The sequence below is a fragment of the Telmatherina bonti genome, assembly GCF_933228915.1.
Source record: "Telmatherina bonti genome assembly, chromosome: 3".
Classification (NCBI taxonomy): domain Eukaryota; kingdom Metazoa; phylum Chordata; class Actinopteri; order Atheriniformes; family Telmatherinidae; genus Telmatherina; species Telmatherina bonti.
The window spans coordinates 38,720,695-38,735,194 of record NC_136621.1 but is presented as its reverse complement, the minus strand read 5'-3'; the positions used below and the strand labels follow the sequence as shown (position 1 = coordinate 38,735,194).

At 43.7% G+C, this 14,500-nt stretch overlaps 1 protein-coding gene across 1 annotated transcript in view; it reads right to left on the bottom strand.

Moving 5' to 3' along the window:
- Positions 1 to 8,705, bottom strand: part of LOC306774979 (alpha-1,6-mannosylglycoprotein 6-beta-N-acetylglucosaminyltransferase B-like) — a gene marked incomplete at both ends in the record, with an annotated part of 197,786 nt that extends 189,081 nt beyond the window's left edge. The window contains one exon of the mRNA XM_079265180.1: positions 8,638 to 8,705. Within this exon, the coding sequence (XP_079121306.1) occupies positions 8,638 to 8,705 (68 nt within the window). The remainder of the gene's footprint in view (positions 1 to 8,637) is intronic.
- Between the last annotated feature and the right edge of the window lie 5,795 nt (positions 8,706 to 14,500).

Sequence of the window (14,500 nt, the reverse complement as noted above, 5' to 3'; positions counted from 1 at the left end):
CCAGACCCGGCCGCCTAGTCTCCGGCCGCCTAGTCTCCGGGTTCCAGACCCGGCCGCCTAGTCTCCGGGTTCCAGACCCGGCTGCCTAGTCTCCGGGTTCCAGACCCGGCCGCCTAGTCTCCGGGTTCCAGACCCGGCCGCCTAGTCTCCGGGTTCCAGACCCGGCCGCCGAGTCTCCGGGTTCCAGACCCGGCCGCCTAGTCTCCGGGTTCCAGACCCGGCCGCCGAGTCTCCGGGTTCCAGACCCGGCCGCCTAGTCTCCGGCCGCCTAGTCTCCGGGTTCCAGACCCGGCCGCCTAGTCTCCGGGTTCCAGACCCGGCCGCCTAGTCTCCGGCCGCCTAGTCTCTGGGTTCCAGACCCGGCCGCCTAGTCTCCGGGTTCCAGACCCGGCCGCCTAGTCTCCGGCCGCCTAGTCTCCGGGTTCCAGACCCGGCCGCCTAGTCTCCGGGTTCCAGACCCGGCCGCCTAGTCTCCGGTCTGCTGCTATCTGCTGCTCTGAACGCCCGACACTGGTCACTAAACTGTCACTTTTGTGTCAGACGCCCAAAACAGTCCCGCGGCGTTTGCCGCTTGTCGGGAGCGAGCAGCAAACATGGCGGAAGAGAGAGGAGGGAGGCGGAGCTTTCTTTCCGGTCAGTCTGAATGATGGCGGCGCAGTAGAGAGATGGCATGGTTTTATTTTTATAAATAAAGCTAGAGAACGTCGTCGTAGGGCAGTGATAGGCTCTTGTTGTTAATGCAACCCCCCCCCAAACAAAGCGTTGCCAGGCTACGTATCCTGCTACGTTGCCAAATCAGTAACATTCAGCTTCTTAGCAAGGAATGGTTATTCTAAATATTACACGGAGTAATGGCTTCTTATGCAACAGTATATGGTGAAAATACAATAAAGCCTCCAGAATGTGGGTGTTTCTTTTTCATTATATATACGGAGCTACAGACGGAGCGGCTCTTTGGTGGAGTTCAGTGCAGCTGAAATCAGCCAGAACTGGCAACTCTGACAGGGTCAGTTAGGGCCGTTAGGACAGCAGAGTTTCTGCAAGCAGCCTGCAGCTCTTGTTAGTGGAGAGAACTGCAGCGTTGAGGATCATTTTGACTTGTTTAGATGCATTTTCAGAAAGCCAGCGGCTGCTTCACGAGCCGTAAGTCAAGAGTCAGAGAGCTGCATGCGATGAGGAACGCTGTCGTAGGGCGTCTCAGCCCTGTGTCTGGGTTCACCACAGAAACCCTCCAGGAGCTGCGAGCTGATCGCTCTGATTGGTTGACGCCTCACGTCAAGCAACCAAAGTTCAGATTTTCCATCTCTGGCTCTAGACGTGCATTCCGCACCCAAAATTTAAGAAGTTTTTTAAGTTTGCGTCACGTTTTGAGCTCGCCGCCTCCTTGCCGCGCCTCCACGTAGACTTTACATGTAAACCTGCCGCTTTTGACGCTAAAAACGCGTTTGGTCTGAACACACCGCTAAGATGCAAGATGGCCGCTGGACTACCCACCGGAGCTTCTTTAATGAAACTGACAAAGAAAAACTGATTTTAAGCTTCAATGTGAGTCAGAAATTACAGCTACGATGAGCAGATCCAGATTAATGTGGTGTTTGTCCCAGTTGTCTGTAATTATGATCAGGATGATCCACAGTTTGTCTTTGTATTAAAAAATAAAGTATAAACCTTTAAAGGCTTCTGTTGTGAGCTGGAGCAACATAGAAATATACATTTATAACCTTCAATGAAGGGGTTAATGTAATGATATGGAAAAAATCGTCCACAACATGTCCTAAAAAACTGACTTAACATAACAAATGCATGAATTATTCATGACTGTTCGTTCCAAAGCCAGACCAGCGCCGTTTGAAGGCCACTGCAGGACGTTCTGGAACAGGAAGTAGCTCCTCTCATGCAAACATCTTCTAGTTTTGAAGTTCTGAAAAATTTCAGCTTTTAAAAAGCTGTAAAACAAGAAAATAAAAAGACTTTCCATTAGGAAAGTTGGAATAAAAAATTCAGATTTGCTGTTTTTATTCACTGAAAAGGTAATTTAACATGATTACAGTTATCTGATTATCTGTGAGAACAAATCAGCCATTATGATACGAAATCTTAGAGATAAATTTGAGTTTTCTAAATGAAGAAAGAAAATAATGGTTGAACTTTAAAGTTCATATGATATTAAGTGTATTCTAAAATATTTTTGTCCAAAATGTTTGTGGTTGTAGGTTTATTAAAAATCTCCAACCTGAAATGTGTGGGTTTTTTTTTTGCAACCTTCGTCCTTCATTCCTTTCACATTTCTGCCGACATGTCTGTGGAATGTGTTGCACATTTCATTCTTATTTCAAAGCCCTCCATCACTGCTGCTGCCCTGCAGCTGCAGCCGGCACAGGTAACGAAGTAGGCCATGGACTGTCGCTTTTAAAAAGGAAAAAAAAAAAAGAGCTGTATGTGCAAAATAAAGCAGTCATATGTTTTGTACCTGCAAAAACGACTCATTCAGTCTCATCTCTAAACACTCAACAAGCCTGAACTCCAGCGCTGCAGCACTTTCTATAGTTTGCAACATTTTTGTGAACTCTTGCAGGAATCTGCTGCAGTGGCTGCCTCAGCATTAAAACCTTCCTTCCCTTCACCTTCGCACCTGGTCTATGTTTCACCCTTTTCCCTGCACACTGCCCTACTTTCCCCTTCTCCCCCACCGCTGTCCTACCGCTCTGCCATACGAAAGCTTGAAGAGAGAAACGATGTGCCCTGAGGAGCACATTGATCCGTTTTCAGCTTGTTTTAAATAAGTTCCAAGTTTATTTATGGAAATCTGGACATTTCTGAGTTCAGATTGTTTGATTCGATTCTTACTGAAGTCCGAATTTAATCAAAATTGCAGCCAATTACTGTAAATCAATAACATGCATTAGTTTGCTCATCTGGGACGTGAGAGGGAGGGAGTCTCCGTCGCCGTCGTCTGACTTATGCTGCAGATTAAAGATGCTGACAAACTGATCAGTGTCTGCTCCACCAACACACCGCCCATGTACACACACACACACACACACACACACACACACACACACAGCTGCACCGCAGCCTTTATGTTAAACCTGGCGCACCGTGTGCCAATACATCCAACTGCTGCATGCCACCGGTGTTGTGAATAAAGATGTGCACACTGCTGCACCGGATGCAAAGCTGCACAGAAGCAGAGCGTCGTGCACATTTCAGCTTTTATAAAGAATAATTTTGTAGGAATCAGTAAAAAAAAAAAAAAAAACAGTTCAGCATCTGATAGCTTCTCGATCACAAAGCAATTTTCAGCATCATGTCAGAAATGCAAAACTCACATTAAATTCATTCTAATCTTCACAACTACAGCGGTTTGGATGGAAATGTTGGTTTCAACAGAGTTAGAATCAAGATATGCGTTACTGCAGTTTAACCTGGAATCTGGATCTTTATGAGCAACATGTCCACTGTCCAATCACAGTCCAGAGAATTAGTCACAAAGCATAAATTCACCATAGAAACACCAATAACATATCAGAGAGAAGTAAACTTAAAGCTTATGTACGATAAGAAGAGTGCAACCGTCACTCTGAAACCTTCTTCAGATTTTCTAAACTGATATCTGCAGGATTTATTCCAAACGAAAGCAGAGTTAGAAGAGATTTTCAACATGGAAAATAACTTTTAACCAGAAAACAGCAGCAGTAAAAGATACTTGATAGGGATTTCTTGGCTAACGTTTAGCTGCTAGCTCATAGAAACAAGACAAAAAATCTTTGCAATCAGCTGAGTTTCTGCTTTCATATGAATTCTTGTTCAGTGATTTTCTACAGGCGGAAAAATGAGCAGAAGCTTTTAAGTAAACCAGTTTTTTTCGGTGGAGCCTTTGGGGGAGTATTTCCCGTTCTTTTTGGTATGCTACATGTCAAAGTAGCAGTTTCATGCTAAAACGACGTGTCTGGCACAGATCTCAGGAAGAGGTGGAAATAATCCCACATATCCAGCTTGTTAAAGTCCTGTCAGATTTTGTTCCCATTGAAGACTAATTTATCATCCATCTTGCATCCTGTCTCTTCTCCTAGACCTCTCCAACAAGTAAAAGTCAGTCCCATGTTAGCTTTGGTTTTATCCCTTAATTCCTTTTTTTCTCTCTTCCTCCAATCACAACAAAGCAGCCAGTTTGCTTGTTAGAAACAGTCAACATGCTGACATCCAGTTACTGGTGTGTGACGCGGAGTGTAAACGCCCATTTATGCTCCCTTATGGCATCGGTACGTCGCCGTGGTTATGAAGTGAATTTATCCACCAGTGGGCAGCGCCGAGTCCAGAATTTATCTCCTGCATTCTGATTGGTGGACGCAACGTGCTGCTATAAAGTTGTTTGCAACCATCTGACACACTCACACAGCCTGTCTTGAAAAGCTCCCGCCATCGCTACAGCGGTTGTGTTCTTCCTCTCTGGTTTGTTCGTTTAGATAGTTGCATGTAGGATCTACAGCTCAACACTGTCCACGTGGTTTCTGTCCTTTTGCTGCGTGAAGCAACAGATCTGCAATGCCTCTGAAAACAACATTTGCACATCTAGATGAAGCAGACAAAAGTGTCTATGAAAGGGCCTTTAAGCTTAAATCCGCTGTGACGTGAAGCTCCAGGCTGGAACATAAAGATGGGAAGATGTTTTACAGACTCAAACAGCAGCATCAAGATTGCACCTTGTTAAGGTCCCTGTACCATCAAAACAAGCCAGACATACGCTAAGGTCAGAGAGTTACTTTTAAACTCCACATGCAGAAACACTCCGATCAAAACGAAGAAGAAGGATGTCTCACACATCCGGCAAAAAGGTTTCACCTGAACTGTCCTTCTAGACCAGGGGTCGGCAACCCAAAATGTTGAAAGAGCCATATTGAATTGGAGCCGCAAAAAATTAAAAGCCTTATATAAGCCTGATCATGAAGGCAACACGTGCTTTATGTATCTATATTAGCCTACTATCAAAATGACTAAGTTGGCTACAAATACATAATGAGCCTTAATGATAAAATGTTTATTTTCCCTGCAGCGCATCCTGTAGAGAATGACACACCACGTGACTACACTGTTGTACGATGCCGCCTCATGTTTAACTTCATTACTATATTAATGAGTTATGTTTCGTTGCATTGATCAAATTAAAACAATGCAATAAAGAAATCTGACCTTTTATGTCATTTTTATTTTTAAGAATTAAAATAAAACAACAAAATGGAATGTGCATAACGCGCCCCTAATCTGGGCAACAAACAGCGCAATAAAACGCTGCCTGCATTCATAAAAAATAAACCAGCAGCATTTTAAAAAAAGGTAAAGTATATCAAATCAAATGAATACAGTTTGATTTCTGCCAAGCAAGTCAGTGCGAGGGTAAAACGCAGCAGCATCCTCTTCTCTTTAGACACGCAACCAACGCAGCTATCCTCCGACCTGAGCACCATTACCACGTGTCATTCCAGATATATACTGACAAAAATCAGAAATCATCTTATAAAAACATCCACTTTGTTACTCAGTCTGTGTCTATGAAGGATGATGTTCTTCCCCGTTTAATGTGACTTCTGTTGTCGGACATCACTGGTCGGCTTCTCAACATGTAGGATGTCACTTGTGCTGAATTAATGTCCTTAATTTGCTGATCGGTGATGTTGCCGCCATTTTAATGGTCCTTTCCTTCACTGTCTTAGCGGAGAGGGGCATGTCTTTGACTTTCTGTATGATCTCGGTTTTGTTTTTGAAGTCTGGAAATACGTGTCCTGATATGCTGATGACTGACTCCTTCATGTAGTCACCATCTGTGAACGGTTTTCCACGCTTTATTATCTCCCGGGTTGCAACTAAACTTGCAGCAGTAGTGGAGTTTGGAGATGCAATCCACTTAAATCTATTTTTGCGCTTCTCGAATTTCTCCAGAAGTAATGCAATCGCACTTTTTCTGCAAATGTAGCATGCTTTCCCTGGAAATGTCTTTCCACATGACTCTTTTTGTTATTTGACAACTTCTCGCTACAGAGCAAACATTCAGGCAATCCTTCCGCATTGGAAATGAATGCAAATGATTCGGTCCAAGAACGTTGAATCCTCTGTTCTCCTCGGTTATTTTTCTCTTTTTCTCTTTGGGATCCATGTCCCATCACACAGTCGCCAGTTTTGTTTACAACAAACACCTGCCTGGCATCCCGCGCTGCTGATAGGCTACGCGTGTCGCAGGCTATGACGCAGATCTTCCTTGACAGAAATGTTAAAATTTAATATTTATTCTACACATTTTTACAGCGCTGGAAAACGTTAAGAATGTTTGTGTCATGTTTGTCCTCCTACAGAACCAGATCAAAACAAAAATATATATCCCTCCCCCATCTTTTTCCATTTTTAAAACATTTTTGAAAAAGCTCCAGGGAGCCACTAGGGCGGCGCTAAAGAGCCGCATGTGGCTCCAGAGCCGCGGGTTTCCGACCCCTGGTTTAGACCACTGCACATGTTGTCATGCTGATGTAGGAAACAATCTGAGCATCAAACCAGTCGGCAGAGACGCGTAGTAAAGCAACACTAATGAGATTATCCATGTGAGCATCAAACATTAAAGATCTTCCATGTGCCAGGAAGTCAGCGATCGCCTCACTGGGGAACATTTTTATCAGCTAACCCAAGAAAAACAAGTTAAAATCCATGATAACAGTGTTTACACCAAAGAGTTTGACTCTAAGGAGAGTAAATATGATCACTCATCATCCCATCTCATTTACTTCTCCCTCCCGCTCAGGAAGCTGAACTTCTCCCATCTGTTCAAGCCATACTGTGGAAAATAAGAGTTAAATCATCATCAGAAGGCCAGAAGCAGAAATATAGCAACTCATCCTGATCAGGGGATTATTTGGCATCAGCTTGAGGTGATAATCCATAAAGTTACTGAAACCTGCGTGGATTCTGCACTTTTACCCCCATCTGGTCAGTAAAACATGTGAGTGATGGTTGAAAAGCAAATTCACCGACTTCGGACAGGAAACAGTTCATTCCTTCCAGCTGATTGATGATCCGCTTCGTCTCAGTAAAGCTGAAGTCTGAGTGATGAGTTGCTTCTGCAGCTCGTCATAAAGGTCTTTTTGTCGTCTTTATTCCGCCTTTGCAGCTTTCAGACAGTAAACTGCTTATTTGGGTGTGGAGAAGATGGTGTGACGTGGACCTCAGGCAAATCTTTTCCTCTCATGTCATCCGGTGGTCGTTCCAAAGTGGCTCCAGACAGGTGATATGAGAGGATTAGGTCCTGGTCCTGCCTGACGAGTCTTTAATTAACAGGCTTAAAGTAAATGCTCTGCTCCTTTTAATTGGATCAGTGGGAGAGATGTGTTATCAGCTAACTGGCTTCCTACACACACACACACACACACACGTATCTGATTTAGCCTGTAGGTAGAGGAGTCCTGCCAAGCATCGAGGAGCTGCGTTGATGTTTTCCAGGAAACTCTCCCTGCGACCTGACCCCGCCTACAGATTCAGGGACGGAGCTTTCACATGATGTGGACTTTCATTCTTTTCAACTCGTCACATCCTGACAGGCTGCATTCAGGCGCCTTCCGGATAAACGGATGAATTAACGCTGAAAGTAAGAGTTTGTGCTCAACAAAAGCCGAGCAGCTTCTCCGATTTGGACGACTGGCCCTGCCCCCCCGACAAGCATCTGGAATCTGGGCTACGACAGCTGTCCTGCAGCTACAACTTCTCTCCATGAGATGCATCAGGGATCTCTGAGCCGTCATGGCAACATCGTGGTTCGTGCGGCCACTCTGCACATCTGCTTCTTACGTCTTCACGTTTATCCAACCAGTTAACCAGCCTAGTCACCTCACTAGTTCATGCTCACTAGTTTATCTACAAAGCAAATATAATCACAGCTTCGGCCTTTAAAGTGCAGACTCTTTAAAATGCAGAGGAAACTTCTGGTTTTACACCCTAAACCAATGATTTTCAACCTTTTTTGAGCCAAGAAACGCCACAAACCAAAATGTTGTTTTTAGAAAAGTCCATATTATTAAGATAAAATCCATCTTGTCGAAGCCTCTTGCATAGAAATCAGATTAATTCAAGATGGAATTTTATGATCTTTCACCTGTTTGGATGAACACAGAGCTGCTTTTTAGACCAATGAGGTGAAATTGGGTAATTTCTCAGGACACACCTGATGAACTCTCACGGCACAGTGGTTGAAAAACACTGATCTAAACTAGGCAGGATGGAGCCATCCATGCAGCTGGAAACTAAGTCAAAGCTCTGCTGACTGGAGACGTGCAGCTGCAGCTGTACTGCTGCTTGTTGTCTCTGCAGCTCCAACTCACCTGGAACACACACACACACACACACACACACACACACACACACACACACATCTGGTGTGTGAAAGCACATGTGCAAACACAATGCTCCTGCTCTGCTTTACTTTTCATGAGAGCAAACAGACATGACTTATGCAGACATTCATTATAATAATAAACAACTCGCTTTCAATACAGAAATGTGTTAAAAAGGAGAGAAGTTCAGGGATAAGAGAAGATCCAGTTCAGGACTGGGAGAAGATCCAGTTCAGGACTGGGACAGATCCAGCTGTTGGTCTCTTACCGGAACGGTCTGAACGTCACTAGACATCTTCTGACCATTATTTTGCAGTCGGTCCTCCCAGCAGTCATTTCCCAGAACGAGCGACCCCTGACATGGCTGTTAACCCCCCGACCTGGACATCAGAGCGCGCGAACATCTCCCAGAGCTTCCATCCAGATGCGCGTCCTCGCTGATCCGAGACAAACTTTCATTCAGCAGCTCTGCTTCCCCAGGCGCGAGACGGGGCGCCACGCGCTCTTTGTCGACCGCAGCCTGATGCGGGTCCCCGGAAACACTGCGTTGTGGTCCCGCATGGGAGAAGGGAAAAGTGCGTGGAGGAATTCTGCGCGTTCACGCGCTGGGTTTGGAGAGGAAGACGCAGCTTCCAGAAGGATTTAACTTCACTGCGAGGCGAGCGCGAGCGTGGCCAGTCTGCAGGTGCACGCATCACTTCTGGAGAGATGCTGGCTCCTCTCTGCTGGAGGCTGCTGCTTCCGGTTGGGCTTTTCAGAGTAAGAGTTTATTACCCTGATGGCTGGTTCTGATGTTGATAAACCGACATAAACACAGCTTAACTAAAAAACAGACCTATTGATGTAAAACTTTGCTTTGTGTTCTAGAAATTATGAACATTAAAAGAATTATAGACCCAACAACAAAACCTTTAACAGATCTTCCACAAAAAAGTGGGTTTTTTTCGACAAAATAAATACTTTAAAGGTGGAGTATGTAAGATTTTCAATATTTACGAAATAAATTAACTAATAAAATAACAACAATCATAATTAGAAAGTTTTTTGAACATGTAGGTTCCAGTCTGTCCATATTTTATGCGTTATTAAATTACAAGTTTAATTAATGACAAATGACAAAAAGCACTTTTTTTTTTTTTTACTGGTAGGCAAACTTGTAATTTAATAACACATCAAATATGAACAGACTGGAACCTACATGTTAAAAAAAAAAAACTTTTGAATTATGATTGTAGTTATTTTATTAGTTAATTTATTTTGAAAATATTGACAATCTTACATACCCAACCTTTAAATGTGGGGGAAATAAAATCTATTCATGTAAAAACCTTGCCTTCAAAGTATCCTTCATTTTCAATCAATAAATTACTAAAGTAAAAAGAAAACATATATATAATAATATATATATATATATATATATATATATATATATATATATATATATATATATATATATATATATAGTACTTGTATATATACATATATGTACTTGTACTGATGTTTTATTGTGAATTATTTCTATGCTGGCATTGGCCAGACAACAATAAGCCTGGGCTTCATCTTGGTCCTTTTCTGGCTACTGACTGATACATTTTTTGAAATTATTTTATTTTGGTATTCATTCATTATTATCTATCTATTAAACTATGGTAGGTTTTTCGTAACATCAACCAGATACTGAACGTTTTCAGGTTTTGATCTTTTGTTTGAGAGAAGAAAATCCCACTGCTTCCGGGAGCAGCGTCGCTCCCTGCGGCCGACTTGATGCAGCTCCGACACAATGCCGGACAGATGCTGACGCTCCAGACCCTCCGGATTCATGTTTATGCAGAAACGGCTTTATTGGCGCAGTTTTTAACCGCACAAAGCACCTGAAGAAGCGTTTAACACGCTGACAGCCTCAGCTTCAGACACAATGAGTAAAATATTTGTTGCAGCCAATCAAAGCGAGGATCTTTACAGAACAAGTCTACCAGGTGAGCTCCAAATGTCCTTCTCAGGTTAGTTTTTTATTTTAAAATTGCACATTTTTACTAGAAAAAGATAATAAAACTGTTATTTTGTTAATTTAATTGCTTAGTGTTAAATTACATTCGGATTATGATTGTTTATGACTATTTCTGTCAATAACTTGAACGTTAAAGCAATTCAGCACCACGGACAGCGAATGAGATTTGGTTGAAACAGCGACACCCTGTGGTAGTTTGTTTAACTGCAGGAGTAACAACAATACAGCCAAAGGAAAATATGAGACTTGGTTAAAATAAATACAATACCCCACATTTACCAGCTTTACTGAGGCCAACATAATGAGAACCATCCCTATTCTGTTGCCAAAGAGAAAACATTGTACTCTCACAGCTTGTGCCACCATCTGAATGTTAGTTTGAACAAAAGTGCAGAATCATACCTAAAACTCAGAGACTTTATTTGTTCACGTAAACAATTTGCAGTCAGCCTCAGTCGCAGCACACATTACACAGCTTTTTGTGGCCAGCAGAGCATTGGAGCAGAAATAGAGCCAGAACGGGGAGGGCGACCTGCAGGGGCCCAGACTGAAGATGACAGTGAAATCTTAAACTCCCTTCATGCATCACTTGCACTTGTACATGTGGATTTGACTGACAGCCGGCCGCCCACACAGTCTGTCCCCTCTTCAGGTTATGGAGAGAGTTCTGCTCCATCAGGGATCCACTGCGCAAACAGAGGAGGTGTTTTTTCTTCTCCACATTTTGGTTTTGTGTGTGTTTGTAGAATGTGTGTGATTTCACACAAATCTTTAGACGTTTATGCACACACACACATGCGCTGCATGTAGACAGCTGTAGAAATTACTGAAGGTAAAAATTGTTCCCAAACAAAGAAAACTCAAAACCTTTGACAGGTTTTGCAGAAAAATCTAATATTTCTAAGTCGCACATAAAACCTCCAACGGTCGGAGAAAATCTCAGAGCTGCAGAAAAGCAGATAATAAAAACACCATCAATATTTTAAAGTGAAGGAAGCATCGTGTGTGTTGTCATGGTTACAATATGATGCTTCCAGTCGAACGTTACGACTTCCAGTTGACCGACTTAAAGTCCCAGCAGCACTTTTACAGTTAAACCAGTCTGAGACCAGTATCGTCCATAAAACCACCAGTAACAAAGCAGGGGGGCGTTTAAACATAAGGCAGAGCTACTACCAGCTCAGAACCAGAACTACTCCAAGCACAGAACCAGAACCGGCCAGCCGTGGAACATGTTGAAATACACTGGAATGTTTCCTACTTACGCCCTGCGATGGACTGGTGAGCTGTCCAGGTTGTACCCCACCTTTTGCCCAGAGATGCTGGGATAGGCTCCAGCTTCCCCGCAAACCTTCATTGGGCTAAGTGTTCAGGATAATGAATGAATGAATTTCTATCATCTGCTCAGACTGTAACACATCACCCAAAGATTCCTGCGGACTCAGACACGCTGCTAAATGACTGGAACTAAACACATCAACTGTGTGCCATTTGATTCATCAATATTTTTCCAAATGAGGTCAAAATATTAAAGCAGCTGAATAATGTGTCATTTCCAGTAGAAATCTAGCACAACTCTGATCACACAAAACAGGAGGAATAATTACAATATAACCACAGCTGCTCTCCACTGAAGCTTGTCTGCGACTTTTCACACCACATTTCCCAAATTAAACATGAGATCCATCATGGACAGACTGCACAACAGATTAAGTGTTGCATCCTGGTCTAAAAGAATAAAGTTGTAACAAAAACACACGCAGAGCTGAACTCTTTCATCAAAGTTACCATTCAGAGGTGTTTTTTCTTTCGGAACAGCCTCAGCTGTCAGATTCTGAGGCTGAAACGACGTTAAATGAACAGATAAAGCAGCAGAAAGAGCAACTAGAAGTTTGTAGAAATAACACAGATAAGCAGCGACCAAGCTTTTTCTCATCTGCACATCATTCTCTCATATCTGAAACACACACACACACACACACACACACTGTTTCCATGTTTACACTTATTTCTGTTACCGCTATCCTCACTGCAGCACCTCAGCTACATCACAAACATTTTCCTGGTTTTATTCCAGCCATAGAGGATCATTATTTTCCCTGCTCACCTCTTTATCTCTGGCTGCTCCTGATTGGACGTTACTGCCAGTCTAAGCTCTGATTGGAGGAAAACCTGACAGGAGGAGGCTCCATCATCATCTTTATTCCATGCAGACGTCTCTGAGCCTCATACAGATCGTTTTATGATGAAAATGTGATAAATAACGGCGTTATCATGGATCACTCAGTGGATTTTACATGAATAAACACAATGTTTTGTGGCTGGAACGTAAACTTCCTGGACAGGATAGAAATGCCTGGAAAACATCTGTACATCACTTAAAGGTTCAGATATCCGTCTGAGCTTTCCTCACAGAGTTCACACCATCCTTCCTGAGAAACTGTTGAAGACAGCAGGGGGCGCTGGCAAGCTGGCAGAGTTTTAAGGGTTAAAGGACCAAACAAAACAGGATAAATGTGATTTTTCCTGTACTTTATGATATTGCAGTAGAATTAGACTTAAGTATTTAGGGGTTTGGGCTACCTCTTGTGCGCTGTTAGAGGTGGATAAATGCTACCTGAACTGAGTTGTGTTTTTGCTGAGTCATACTTTAAACTCATCCTCTGGGCGGACAAATGTTCAGATCATCAAACAGCTGCAAGGTGAAATGATTCTGTTTTCTATGTTACTGAATGTCAACACTCTTAGCTCATTTATCTGTTTTATCAGACTGAAGTATGGTGACTGCATCATTCGTCCCCTTCCGCGGGATTGCAATGAAATATTTATACATGTGATAAAGATCCAACGCCTTGTAAGTCACACTGCATGTCAGTGATGCTTTTCTTCTTTTGGATGTGTAAAGATTAAAGAAATGACAGAAATTCTGTTCATGTGAAAAGAATAGAAACGTACATTTTAACTATCAAATCAAGCATAAATATATCATACAGATAATGTGTGTGTGAGTGAAGGGAAGGCAAGTTTATTTGTATAAAACCCCCCAGACACACTGAAACATTTTAGAATAAGAAGCATAAACTAAAACTAAAAACAAAGGAAAAAAGATTAGATAGAAAAAAAAGTATGAAAACATGATTAAATGTAAAATTCAAGCTTAACTCTTTCATCCATCCATCCATCTTCTGTCGCTTATCCGGGGTCGGGCCGCGGGGGCAGCAGCCTAAGCAGGGAACCCAGACTTCCCTCTCCCCAGCCACATCTACCAACTCTGCGGGGGGGATCCCGAGGCGTTCCCAGGCCAGCCGAGAGATATAATCCCTCCAGCGTGTCCTGGGTCTTCCCCGGGGTCTCCTCCCAGAGGGACGTGCCTGGAACACCTCACCAGGGAGGTCCAGGAGGCATCCTGACCAGATGCCCGAGCCATCTCAACTGGTTCCTCTCGATGTGGATGAGCAGCGGCTCTACTCTGATCTCCTCCCGGATGACTGAGCTCCTCACCCTATCTCTAAGGGAGAGCCCGGCCACCCTGCAGAGGAAACTCATTTCAGCTGCCTGTATACGAGATCTCGTTCTTTCGGTCACGACCCACAGCTCATGACCATAGGTGAGGGTAGGAACGTAGATCGACTGGTAAATCGAGAGCTTCGCCTTCTGGCTCAGCTCCTTCTTCACCACGACAGACCGGCGCAGAGCCCGCATTACTGCAGACGCCGCACCGATCCGTCTGTCGATCTCACGCTCCATCCTTCCCTCACTCGTGAACAAGACCCCGAGATATTTAAACTCCTCCACTTGAGGCAGGACCTCACTCCCGACCCGGAGAGGACAATCCACCCTATTCCGGCTGAGGACCATGGTCTCAGATTTTGAGGTGCTGATTCTCATCCCAGCCGCTTCACACTCGGCCACGAATCGCTCAAGCGAGAGCTGGAGATCACGACCAGATGAAGCCAACAGGACCACGTCATCCGCAAAAAGCAGGGACCCAATCCTGAGGCCACCAAGTCGGATCCCCTCAACACCTCGGCTGCGCCTAGAAATTCTGTCCTTATAAGTTATGAACAGAATCGGTGATAAAGGGCAGCCTTGGCGGAGTCCAACCCTCACCGGAAACGGATCC